Raw genomic sequence first — 13,539 nt, 5'->3', positions numbered from 1 at the left:
TACATTAATAAAAACCGTGTATGTTATTTTTAAAATTGAAAATTATAAAGCATTAACGGCGCTAACCTGAAAGTTGATTTTCATCAAAGTAAACATTCTTTTCCGGCGCTCCTGTGACGTAAGCAGAATGCGACGGCGCCTGGAGCTCCGTGTCTGAGCAGCAGCAGCAGCAGAAGCAGCAGCAGCAGCAACGGGGAGAGATGGACCCGTTCCCGGAGCGGAGCGGCGGCCTGTGGCGGCTCACGGTGCTCCTGCTCTCCGTGTCGTCGCTGCCCGCGGTCACGGCGCTGCTGGAGGGGCTCTACTGCGGGACGGAGGTCTGCTACGACGTGCTGGGAGTCTCCCGGGAGGCCTCCAAGGCGGAGATCGCAAGGGCTTACCGGCAGCTGGCCCGCCGGTACCACCCGGACCGGTACCGGCCCGAGGAGCCCGGAGATGAGGAGAACGCTCACACGAAGTTCCTGCTGATTGCTACAGCTTATGAGACACTGAAGGTGAGTAACGGTTCTGTCCCACTTTACTCTCATTCAGAAACTTTATTTCATCTCCTGTAGCAGTCCGCATTGCAGCGATCACAAAAAGCCTCTGACTGAAGACACTCAGGTTGTCCAGAATGTTCTGGATTTTATGAAGAGTTCTTTTTTGCTCCGTCATCTACAGTGGCTCTTATCTACTGTGGAGTATTAGGGCCATAATAAGAAAAAAAGAATTAACGAGAATAAAGTCATACAAAAATAGTCAAAATAATATACAAAAAAAGTTGTATTTGAAATAATAAAGTTTCATATTATTCCTACTTTATTTTTGTACAAATTCTCGTAATATTATTACTTTATTCTCATTATTTGTATGTTATTTTCATGCGACTTCTCGCAATACGAAGACTTGAGGTCTGGACTTTGACTAGACCACCTGCATCCTGCAGATCTGCTGCTGCGTTTGAATTTATGGTTCAAATTTCCTCTCATTTGACTCAAGAACACGTTGAAATAAAGAAAAGTTTATGACTGACTCAGATATTACCCAAGCCCACATCATCACCCGTCCACCGCCGTGCATTAGAGTTGATGTTAGAGGTGTGCCGATCGATTGCCCACCGATCATAATTGGCCGATGTCCGTGAAAAAGTGTATGATCGGTGATCGTCGATCACACAAACCGATCACCTGCATGTCATTTCTCAGCCTGCCTGTGCAGCTGGTCTCCTCTTTCCTTCACTCTGCAAACGCGCAACAACAAATCCTAAAGGATGTGGAACTATAACTATAACACACTGAGTGAATGGGGAAGTTTGCGTGTTGAGGCGGAAAATTGAAGCACATCAAAATGCATCAGCACAATGAAGCTGATACAACATAAAAACAATGCCATACTTGACGGAGTTTGGCTACATCGAGGCTCATTGCAGTAAAAAAGACATGCGGAGGATCAGATAGCAGGTAAAGCAGCGCACAGCTACAAACACACGGATTAGCATGACGGTCAGAAAGCTAAACAAATAACCCGCAAAATTATTTAAGTCTTTGAGCTGCGATGTAAGACGCTGGTTCGGTTCTCGCTGTTGAACCGCTGCTACGCTACAGGTAGTAATATTTCATAGACAGAGCGTTGCTTCTGCTCCACCTGGTAGTGACTCTCACACCAAACCTCTGCTTAAAGCTGCAGCATCTAACTTAAAAAAAATACATTTTACATACATATTAAAACTTTCGCTGTCCTAACATGAGACAGATAATCTCTAAAAAAAATAATCGATCTGCTCCCTGTTCTGCATAATTACTCTGCTCAGTCAGAAACAGCCACTCAGAACTAGCAGTGATCAGCTAGCCGCCATGCTAACAGGAAGTTTTCATTCAGTAACTCTGGATTGTTTATTGTAATGGAACCTGTATTTGCCTTTGAATGTTAAGTTTTATACTTGAATTTTTTGGCAATGTTGAGAGGTTTTATTTTGGCTCTTTACATTATTTAGCCTCTTCAGAGCCTCCATATGTTTTCAGTCTGTTAAAGATAGTTTTACTGATAGTACGATTTGCACAATGCCTGTTTTGTTTAGTTTTCTTGGAAAAAGTTATTAAAAACAAGTTCTTGTCTAAATTAAGGTGAATTCATGGTTCCTTTATCCACATAATGTAACCGGTAGTGTTTATGATTAAAAATAATAATTATGTGATCGGTATCGGTGATCGGCCCTCATGGGTGATCGGAATCGGTATCGGCAGGAAAAACCCTGATCGGCACATCTCTAGTTGGTACAAACATCCTTCTAAAACCGCCATCTTGTTTTTAGAGAGGAGAGTTTTTCCCCGTTCTAAACTTCCCAGCCTGCCTCCAATATTCTGAGTTTTTATGTTATTTTTCTAGTGATGCTGGATAATCCTGATTTAGTTTTTTCCTCCCTCTGCAGGATGAAGACTCGCGGCGCGACTACGACTACATGCTGGACCATCCTGAGGAATACTACCAGCACTACTACGCCTACTACCGCCGCCGCCTCGCCCCCAAGGTCGACGTCAGGATCGTCATCCTGGTCACCATCTGCGCCATCTCTGCCATCCAGGTAGGAGCGCCGCGTTCAAAGACCCGGTTCTGGTTCTGGTATTGCATTTTGTTTTCATGAGGACTTTTATCATTTACTCATATAATTTATTTATTAATAAATAACAAAAATATGTATTAGTTTTGATTTCTTGGGGACATTTATTGTTTGCTTATTAATAATGAATACATTTATTTTGCATTAATAAATAACTATTTATTAGTAAATAAATGTTTATTTTTAAGTATTAATAAAATATATTAATAAATGAGTTTTTATGTTATTTGCATATTTATTATTCACTTATTTCATTTATTTAGCAAAATATTATTTACTACTTTATTTATAAATATTATTATTAATAAATATTCATTACTCTGTTAAATTAGAATAAAGGAAATGACATTAATGCGGGTGACAGCACCCCCTGCTGGCTGGAGTTTGTCATTAAAAACATGTTAAACACAAATCTAGATTTAGAATCTATTCCAATAGATCTGTGGGTCTGAAGCGTTCTGGTTCTGGATGTGAAACGTTTCCTCCAGCCTCTTCCAGGCCCAGGATAACCAGTACAACTAGTATAACCAGCATAACCAGTACAAGCAGTGTAACCAGTGTCTGCTCTCCAGTACGTCAGCTGGTGCAGCAGCTACAACAAGGCCATCAACTACCTGGTGACCGTCCCAAAGTACCGCATCCAGGCCATGGAGATCGCCAAGCAGCAGGGCCTGCTCAGCCGCACCAAGGAGAAGGGCAAGAACCGGCGCTCCAAGGAGGAGATCCGCGAGCAGGAAGAGGAAGTGATCCGTGACATCATCAAGAACAAGATCGACATCAAGGGCGGCTACCAGAAGCCGAGCCTGTCGGACATCCTGCTGTGCCAGATGGCGCTGTTCCCCTTCTACCTGAGCCGCTACGTGGCCTGGTACGCCCGCTGGGTGTACCGCTTCACCGTCTGCCGGGAGGAGTACGGCGAGGAGGAGAAGCTCTACCTCATCAGGTCAGTGGCGCCGGCCCGCGCCGCTCGGTTCTGGCCGAGGTTCTGACGGCCCGATTCTGCTCTCATCAGGAGGAACATGAAGCTGCCGCAGGCGCAGTTCGACAGTCTGGAGGAAAACACCAAGCAGACGTTCCTGGAGAAGCAGCTGTGGCTCCGAGAAAACTACGAGGTACGAGGCCCCTTTAAGAAACTCTGGGCCAATCAGAGGCCACTTCCTGTTTCTGAAAGTTTAAAAATACTAAAAAAAGATACTTTCACTCCAAACCGCTAACATATAACATCTGATTCAAAATCTAAATATTTTATATTTTATTTACAAGATTAAAACAATAAAATTAGAAGAATAACGTTATTAATAAATAACGAGGATAAACTCGAATAAATTCAATAAAATCACATAAATACAGGAATAAAGTCGTTATATGAGAATAAATTTGAAACTGAGAACAAAGTCATGTTATGAAAATAAAGTTATAAAATAAAGTTAAAATAATACAGGAATAACATTAGAATCGTAAAATAAAATCATAAAAATGCAAAAATAAACTTGTAATAACAGGAGAATAAAGTTATGAGAATAAAGTCATAAGAGAAAAAAGTCTTGTTTCAAAATAATATTACTTTTAGTAATTTATTCTAGTCATTTTACAACTTTATTGTTGTATTATTACGATGAGAATAATTATTAAAATACAAGAATAAAGTTGTTCTGTACGTTTAAATTCTCATTATTTCTACTTTATTGTTTAACATTTTTTCGTAACTTTACGACTTTATTCACGTTACTCTGCTGTAATGATCAAAGTTTCTGTTTTTCTATTTTTATTTTTTGCATTATCAGAGCCTGGTTCTAACACTGCACTGTAATTATCAGACTTTCTGTTTTTATGCATTTCTTATTATCTGCTCCTGGTTTTAATCTCCTTCCTGTTATCCAGCCTCTGAGTCTCTCCTGCTCTCCTTCCAGGCCTACAGGAAGGAGCGCGAGGAGGAGATGAAGGCGAAGCTGGCGACCGACCCGAAGATGAAGCGGTACCGCCGCTGGATGAAGAACGAAGGCCCGGGCCGGCTGACCTTCCCAGAAGACTGAGGGCGGCGCCGCCCATCCAGAACCAAAACACCTGCCTCAGCGCCGGCTCAACGCCCGACCCGGTCCGACCCGGTCCGACCCGGCGCCGGCGGACTCCAGCCCGGCTGTTTGCAGCCGTCGCTACAGATATTTTCCTACAGACGCGCCTCAGACTGACTGAAGTTTGACGTATTTCTGTAATCCAACATTTTTACCCCATTAAAAGAAGCAGATCAAGTCTATATTTAAGATTAAACGACGTTTGTGATGATTGTGTTATTTCCTCCACATTTCAGCCTTTTAAGCCTGAAACATAAATATAAGTGTCCTTTAAAAAGGCAGCAACAAATAACCTCCTGCTGCTGGTGAAGCCGTTAAAGACGTGAATGTTTTTCTGTGGTGCCTGCAGTACCGCAGCGTTCCTCCGGGGGCGATGGCGAGTCGCTGCGGCGGCTGTGCTGCTTTCTGTTCGCCATTGTTTAACGGCTATGCAATGTGATGGTTAACGCGACAAAGTGGCCAAAGTTTAGAAGGAGCGAAACGTTTTTAGGAAACGGTTGAATAAAGATGGTTTCGGTGTTTTAAAGCACCAACAGAAGTTCTGGTGTAGAAAATGGATCCGTTTTCACTGGGATCTGGTCTGATTGGGCTGATTACAAACAGAAATAAAAAGTTTACAATGACATGGTAATAAACTGTATTTATTCAGATTAGCTGAATATGTAAATCCAGATCAAGACATTGTTTATAAGAACTGTTGGGTCGTTTTATATCAACATTGTTCCTATAAATCCTGTTTATCTGTTGGATTAAAAATAAAATCAGATTTTTTTTCATACCAGATCCAGTTTCCATTTCTAATGGGTCTTTCCCCTGGATTTCTTTTTAAAAAGGGGAATTAATTACAGAAAATAATTTATTGTATGTTTAATACTTTTTAGGGATAAAAAGAAAATTTAACAGAAAATTTGCAAAAGTCAAAAATGTTCAACTTTTGAAATTTTTTTTTGTTTTGTTTTTCTGAGATACTTTTTTTTCCTTCTATCTATAATGGCTGTAATATTTTCTATAATTTTTTTTTAGAAAAGTAAGTGAGAAGAAACATTAAAATGGGAAAAACATGGAGAAAAGTTTATCTGTTTATTTCAGTTTGGGAATTTATCTAACATTTATAAGTTGTGCTGTTTTCTGATGTACGATGGCACATCAGGCTGTAGACAGTAAAACGGAGCAAATTTGTAAAAAGTACAGTCAATTTTGAAATTAATATCCAAAATTTTAACATTTCTGAGATGATTCTCAAGAGTTTTTTTTCCTACTTTTCAGACTCAGAAATTTCCTAAATTTCTGAAGATAATCTAAAGGTTTTTGAGGTTTTTCTTGGAACAACTGGATTTTTCTACACAATTTCTAAAAGAAAATAAAAACTTCTAAACAATCCTGATTTCTGATTTTTTTTTCTCAAATTTCAAACTTTTATTGCTCAGAAACTTTCAAGTTATTTCCAGAAAATCTGAGATTAATCTCAAAATTTCAGTCGTTTCCTTCACAAATTTTGTAGATTTGACTTTATAGCTCAGAAATTTTTTCTAGAATTTTTCTGAGATTAATCTTGATTTTAAATTTTTTTTTTTATGGAAAATTTCTTCATTTTATACAAAACGCCGCCATAGATTTGGTTTAGTTGCTGAATCTTGCACCAAAAAGAGTTTTGGATCCAGGAGGAATGTGACATGTTACAGTTTTATAACTAAATAAACTTGAATAAAAAAGTGAATTCATGAAGTCTGCTGCTGATTAAAACGTTGATGTAACTTAAACTAATCGTTTCTTCTGAGGAAAAACAGAAATGATGCAATAAGATCAGATAATGTGTGAAACCGAAGGGAAGATGATTTTCACGTTCAGACTCATGCTGGTTTCCTCTTTGGCTTCCGTGTAAATTTTATAGGCAGATGTAAAACTCAAATTATTATCACGACAAAATAACTTTAACTGGCTTTTCCATCTCATTTTAAGGATTTTTATCTCATAACATGAAAGTTTCTGATGATAGTATATAAAACTCGTCTTGTTAACACAGCAGCCTCCCCTAATTATTCCCTATTTTTATAGCTTTTCATTCTTGGCCTCTGCAGGTTCCAGCAGTGAGGCGTCAGTTATTCACTGACTCATCATGTAAAAGGAACCTGAAAACACGAAGCAGCAACTGTTTGCTCTTCATCACTGATTGCATCACTGGCAGCAGAGAGCGGTCGGCTCTGAGGGCAGCGCGTTCAATAAACCGATCAATACGTTTGGGACTGAAATGATTAGCAGTCATAAAAAAACCCACCTTGCATTAATATGATAAATAATTTGTGTTTCCAACCAATAGGAGCTGATGTTTGGTGTAGAAAAGCAGAACTGCATACAGAATGATTTCAAAAGTCTGAAAGGTTATGAAATGTGAGAAACAGGAAGAGTTCAGGCGACACAGATGGAAGATACGGTTCTCCGTCCAGGGCGCTTTTCACCAGAGGGCGAATAAATAATGAAAAATATATATTTTTTAAATTACATTAAAATGTATATAAATAAAAAATTATTAAATGAAATTGTGAAATAAACTCATTGCTCATTTAATGTTTTCATAGTGAATCATCTGATGAGTCATTATATCATAGTAAATTAGCTTTTAATGTAGTAATTAATTTGCGTTTTGTTTCCCAAACATATCAGATCTGTTACATTGTCAGGTGTCGTAAGACACCGCTAAACTGGTGTCTTACGACCCCCTTGTGGGTCCCGCCCCCCACTTTGGGAACCCTAGATTTAAAACGCCACAATTTTAAGTAAAACTGGAAGCTATAAAGGCATATGATAGCCATGGTAGATAGAAAAAATAAAGCAGAAGTATATTTCTGCCAAAAAAAAAATATTTTTAAAATTTTGATTTTTCTAGAAAAACTTGGAAAATTTTCTGTTTCAAAAGTTGAAGATTTGTGACTATTGAGACTCAGAATTATTCAAGGTCTTTTGACAGCATTTCTGATATTAATCTCAACATGTTTAAGTGTTTTTGGCAGAAATGTACTGTTCCCTCCAATGGTTTAACAGGCAGCACACTGCCCTCTGGTGGCGCAGTTGGTAGAGCTGTTGCCTTGCAGCACGAAGGTTCTGGGTTCAATTCCCGGCCCCGGTCTTTCTGCATGGAGTTTGCATGTTCTCCCTGTGCCTCCGGTTTCCTCCCACAGTCCAAAAACATGACTGTTAGGTTAATTGGCCTTTCCAAATTGCCCCTAGGTGTGAGTGTGTGTGTGCATGGTTGTGTGTCCTGTGTGTCTCTGTGTTGCCCTGCGACAGACTGGTGACCTGTCCAGGTGACCCCGCCTCTCACCCGGAACGCTAGCTGGAGAGGCACCAGCACCTCCTGACCCCACTGAGGGACAAGGGTGAAAGAAAATGGATGGATGGATGTTTGATACTCGAAAAGTGCTGCTCTAAAGACATTTATCTGTAAACAGTTGATAAATACCATATATCTAAATCAATTAGTTGGTTAATTGTATTAAATTGGATCAACTTGGATTGTTTTTAGGTCCGTTTCTGCCGTAAACATGCAGTTGCAGTTCCTCTGGCGGCCACTGGGCGCCGCTGCGAACTGAACTTCTCAAAGTTTATCCTCCAACACAGAAAAAGAAACAGGTTCTCATGTGAAAACCTCCTCGTTGATGAGCTGCTGGTTTAATTCTGTTCCTCTTTAAGCTTCAGTTTAAATATATCTGAGTCAGAAGGAATGTGGGACAATTTAAAAACTAAAAGCTCTACAGAACAGGACGTACACGCTCTCCCCCGTGGAGCATCCTGAAGATAAACATCAGACCTTTCCCGTCTAAAGGAACCACAATCTCCCACCAACTGACACAAACTGGCTGTTTCAAATATTCAGTCGTTAACGCCAAAGGCTTTACTAAGTAATGACTTCATCACCCAGCCAATGAATTAACCATCTTTTTTCAGGAGAAAATTCAAATAATCTGAAGCTTAATCTGCACATCCAGTACCAACGCTAAACCCAAACACAACAAATGCAGAAAAAATGACCAACTAATTAACAATAAAACCCTCAAATAAATTATAGATCGATTAAGAGCTCAGGTTCCTGAATATATATCTATAGATTCAGAAACCTAAGCTCTAAATTTATTTCAAATTTTTTTAGGGTTTTATTGTTAATTAGTTGGTCATTTTTTCTGCATTTTTTGTATTTGGATTTAGTGTTGGTACTGGTTATATATAGTAATATGATAATAATAATACATATTAATAATATAAATATTGTTACAACTGGCTCAAGGTCATAACAAAAACAGGAGGTCATTCAGGGGTTAAAGTGCAGAAAAATGAATATTTATTAACAAAAACAACAACAATGTATTGTGGATGTCAGTATCAGTGGTGTAATGCAAACGCTTGGATGTGACGTGTGAGTGCATATGGAAGTGTTGAAGTGCAAAAACAAACTGAAATGTCCGACAACAGAGCACCACAAACATCAAGAAGCAGAGTGGATGCTGAAGGTGGAGACCACCAGGTTTAAATGCTCTGTGCTCCAAATGAACCGGATCAGCAGCACCTGTAAAGGGGAGGAGCACAAAGACAGACAACAAGACACCTGGAGCCCAGCCCTTCAGGCCCAGGGCCGTAACAACAATAATACACATCCATAATAAAGTGCAGTAAATGTTATTGGGCTGTGGGAGGAAGCCGGAGCGCCCAGAGAGAACCCACATATGGACCTGGAGAAGCAGAAAACCCCATGCAGACAGAACCAGGCTGGGATTCAAACCCAGGACTTTCTTACTGCAAGGCAGCAGTGGTACCAACTGATCCACTGTGCAGCCCTGATGTTTTATTCACAAAATGAATGTTTTATTCTCACCAGAGGAAAATTTAGAGACTAATCAACCCAACAATGATGACTTTAGATTGTAGCAGGAAGCCGGAGCGTCTGGAGAGAAACCTGCAAACAGGATATTCACTTTTTATAGTTTATTCACAATATTCATTGTTTCCTGCTCCTCTCCAAAACCAGCTTGGTTGTTTTTGAGAGGAGTGGCAGGAGAAATCGTTAGCTAGGATTTTCTGCAGAGTGTGGTGTTTGTCTTCATGTGTTTGAGTCTCATGATGAATCTCCCTCTTGTACACGTCGTCTTCTGAACGCTTTAAAAACAACCAACCATTTCTGAGAGTGTTGTGAAACTGGTACAGAGGTTGTCCTCCGTCGTTGTCATGAGGCTCCTGTCTTTGCGGCAGCTGTAATCGCAAAATAATCTTTTTGTCAAAGAAAGTCATAGAAAACTTCACCATCTGGATCAGTTTTTCCGTAGTAAAAACTGGTCCCAGAGTTTCTCCTCATCTTCCAATGGCAAACCACCACATCCAGGATGGTTTTTCCTTTGTGAAATGTTCAAAATCTGGTCCCAAAGTCCACAGTCGGAAGAAGAGGTTGAACCACCCCGTCCGGGATGGTTCTTCCTTTGTGAAATAGTCAAAGCCTGGTCGAAAAGTCTTTCCTCGGAAAAAGAGGTCGAACCACCCCGTCCGTGGAGGTTCAACCTCTGTGAAATAGTCAAAGCCTGGTCGCAAAGTCTGTAGTCAGAGAAGAGGTTGAGGTTATGAACCTTTCACAAACCTGTCCCAAATTCTGTCTTCAAATGAAGAGGTTTGACCACCCCGTCCGGGGTGGTTTGTCCTTTGTGGCAAGTTCACAACCTGGTCCCAGATTCTGTCCTCAAAAGAAGAGGTCGAACCACCCCGTCCGGGGAGGTTCGACCTCTGTGAAATGTCCAAAGCTTGGTCGAAAAGTCTTTCCCTGGAAAAAGAGGTCGAACCACCCCGTCCGGGGAGGTTCGACCTCTGTGGAATGTTCACAAGTTGGTCCCAAAGTCTGTCCTCAAAAGAAGAGGTTGAACCACCCCGTCCGGGGAGGTTCGACCTCTGTGAAATGGTCAAGTCCTGGTCGAAAAGTCTGTCCTCAAAAGAAGAGGTCGAACCACCCCGTCCGGGGAGGTTCGACCTCTGTGAAATGTCTAAAGCTTGGTCGAAAAGTCTGTCCTCAAAAGAAGAGGATGAACCACCCCGTCCGGGGAGGTTCATCCTCTGTGAAATGGTAAAGTCCTGGTCCCAAAGTCTTTCCTCAGAAGAAGAAGTTGAACCACCCCGTCCGGGGTGGTTTTGTCGTTCTCCATCCGGGTCAGGTTGTTCTGTGGGACGGGAAGGAAATCCGTCCCAGAACCAATCTCTCTCTTCATCCACATCCAGGTCAGGTTGTACAGTGGGACGGGATGGAAGTCCGTCCCAGAACCAATCTTTCTCTTCATCCCCTTCCGGGTCAGGTTGTGCTGTGGGACGGGATGGAAATCCGTCCCAGAACCAATCTCGCTCTTCATCCCCATCCAGGTCAGGTTGTGCTGTGGGACGGGATGGAATTCCGTCCCAGAACAAATCTCGCTCTTCGTCGTCCTGAATGGTCCTGTCGTCTGAGTCGTCTCCACTCCTTTCGCCTGAGTCGTCTTTTGGGAAGAAGTGGTCATACACCTTCTTCATCCCTTTTGTCACCAGATATCCGACTCCTAAACCAAGTGGTAAAGCAAAAGGATATGGCATGTTGGAAAATGAAAATGGTCACTAGTCACAAAATAATCTCAATGAAGCGTTTGGATTCTGGCTGATGTGTTGAGATTCCAGCATTCAAAGCCTCAGAACTTCTTTGATCTGCTGTGATGCACATGATGTCACATATGACCTCATCAGTGAACTCGCTGTAGTTCTGGGGCAAGGTCTTGCTTCTGATCGTTGCTATGGAAACGATAAGATCAGTTGTGCCTGACTCAAACTGCAATAATGACTAAATATTCATTCTTGAGAAGGAAGAGACCTCCTTTCTCACAAAGGAAGGTTGAGGTTAAGAACCTTTCACAAACCTGTCCCAAATTCTGTCTTCAAATGAAGAGGTTTGACCACCCCGTCCGGGGTGGTTTGTCCTTTGTGGCAAGTTCACAACCTGGTCCCAGATTCTGTCCTCAAAAGAAGAGGTCGAACCACCCCGTCCGGGGAGGTTCGACCTCTGTGAAATGTCCAAAGCTTGGTCGAAAAGTCTTTTCCTGGAAAAAGAGGTCGAACCACCCCGTCCGGGGAGGTTCGACCTCTGTGAAATGTCTAAAGCTTGGTCGAAAAGTCTGTCCTCAAAAGAAGAGGTTGAACCACCCCGTCCGGGGAGGTTCGACCTCTGTGAAATGTCTAAAGCTTGGTCGAAAGGTCTTTCCTCCGAAGATGAGGCTGAACCACCCCGTCCGGGGAGGTTCATCCTCTGTGAAATGGTCAAGTCCTGGTCCCAAAGTCTTTCCTCAGAAGAAGAAGTTGAACCACCCCGTCCGGGGTGGTTTTGTTGTTCTCCATCCGGGTCAGGTTGTTCTGTGGGACGGGAAGGAAATCCGTCCCAGAACCAATCTCTCTCTTCATCCCCTTCCGGGTCAGGTTGTGCTGTGGGACGGGATAGAAATCCGTCCCAGAACCAATCTCGCTCTTCATCCCCATCAAGGTCAGGTTGTGCTATGGGACGGGATGGAATTCCGTCCCAGAACAAATCTCGCTCTTCGTCGTCCTAAATGGTCCTTTCGTCTGAGTCGTCTCCACTCCTTTCGTGAGTCGTCTTTTGGGAAGAAGTGGTCATACACCTTCTTCATCCCTTTTGTCACCAGATATCCGACTCCTAAACCAAGTGGTAAAGCAAAAGGATATGGCATGTTGGAAAATGAAAATGGCCACTAGTCACAAAATAATCTCAATGAATAATCTAATGAAACATTACAGTCGGTGGATGATGCCTGTAAAAGCCCGTGTCCAGGAGCAGAACTCAATACATTATAATAGTTTAAAACAATTAAAGCAATACAACAATTATATATTATGACAATTAAGTATAAGGAGTCATATAAATAATTATAAAAGTATCAATAAATTTAATTAAAAATAATTTTAATATATTTTCCAACTCCATTGAAATTTGTCCCTAGTTTTGTCAACACCGTCAGAAATAAAAAGAATGTAAAAAAAAAATCAGGCATTATTGGGGGGCACCAGAACTTCTGAGAACCCCATGACCGCTTCCTTTCTCTTCCTTTGCTAAGAGGGCTAGTTAGCTCTGGTTAGCTTATGTTATTCTTTAGTTTTTTCTTCTTTTTATTCCTAAATTGCTCGTCACAACCATGATGTGTCAACACCATAACTGACAATTTACAAAACTTTGATGCAATTTTGTGAAATAAAAGCTTAATTTTGGTAAAATATAAAGATTTCATGGACCTGATGAGCCTCCTTCAGAATAACATCATATAAATTGAGGTAGTTTGGCATTTCGTCAACTCCGTGAGATGTCAACTCCGTCAGAGTTTTTGTGACTCTTTCAGTGAAATTGTTGACAAATCTCACTTAAATGTGCAATGAATTAATTTTAATCTATTTTACATAAATTGCATTACTTCACCTGCGACAGACTGGCAACCTGTCCAGGGTGTACCCCGCCTCTCGCCCGAAACGTTAGCTGGAGATAGGCACCAGCAACCCCTCCCGACCCCATTAAGGGACAAGGGTGCAAGAAAATGGATGGATGGATGGATGTATTACTTCACATGTACCAAGTTTTTCATTTTACTCACTAGTTTGTCACCATCTTCAGTTCTGTGTCAACTCCGTCAGGTGGTCTTTTAGTTGTTTTTTGTTTTAAATAATATTTATTTTGTTTCTTGAGAAGCATTTGTCTGTAAAATGAGTAAAAATATCACTAGTAGGGTCATTAAAACTTATTTTTTATTTATTTTTGTCAGATGGTAATGACAAAGTTCTGGATCAGGTCGATTAAAAATGTAATTACAAAAAAAAAATGTT

General features: G+C 41.1%; 1 protein-coding gene across 1 annotated transcript; it reads left to right on the top strand.

Annotated features, from left to right (window-relative positions):
• The first annotated feature begins 156 nt into the window (after positions 1–156).
• On the top strand, positions 157–5,444 carry LOC103473935 (DnaJ (Hsp40) homolog, subfamily C, member 25). Its single transcript, XM_081613478.1, has 5 exons — positions 157–494; positions 2,408–2,560; positions 3,169–3,539; positions 3,609–3,708; positions 4,507–5,444. The coding sequence occupies exons 1-5, from the start codon at positions 201–203 to the stop codon at positions 4,627–4,629; spliced, it is 1,041 nt and encodes a 346-aa protein (XP_081469604.1). The 5' UTR covers positions 157–200; the 3' UTR covers positions 4,630–5,444.
• Positions 5,445–13,539: the final 8,095 nt, after the last annotated feature.

The sequence above is a fragment of the Poecilia reticulata genome, chromosome 12, assembly GCF_904066995.2.
Source record: "Poecilia reticulata chromosome 12, P_reticulata-male-v2, whole genome shotgun sequence".
Lineage (NCBI taxonomy): Eukaryota > Metazoa > Chordata > Actinopteri > Cyprinodontiformes > Poeciliidae > Poecilia > Poecilia reticulata.
Note: the sequence above shows the minus strand (reverse complement) of the source record. Positions and strands in the feature narration are given on the sequence as shown.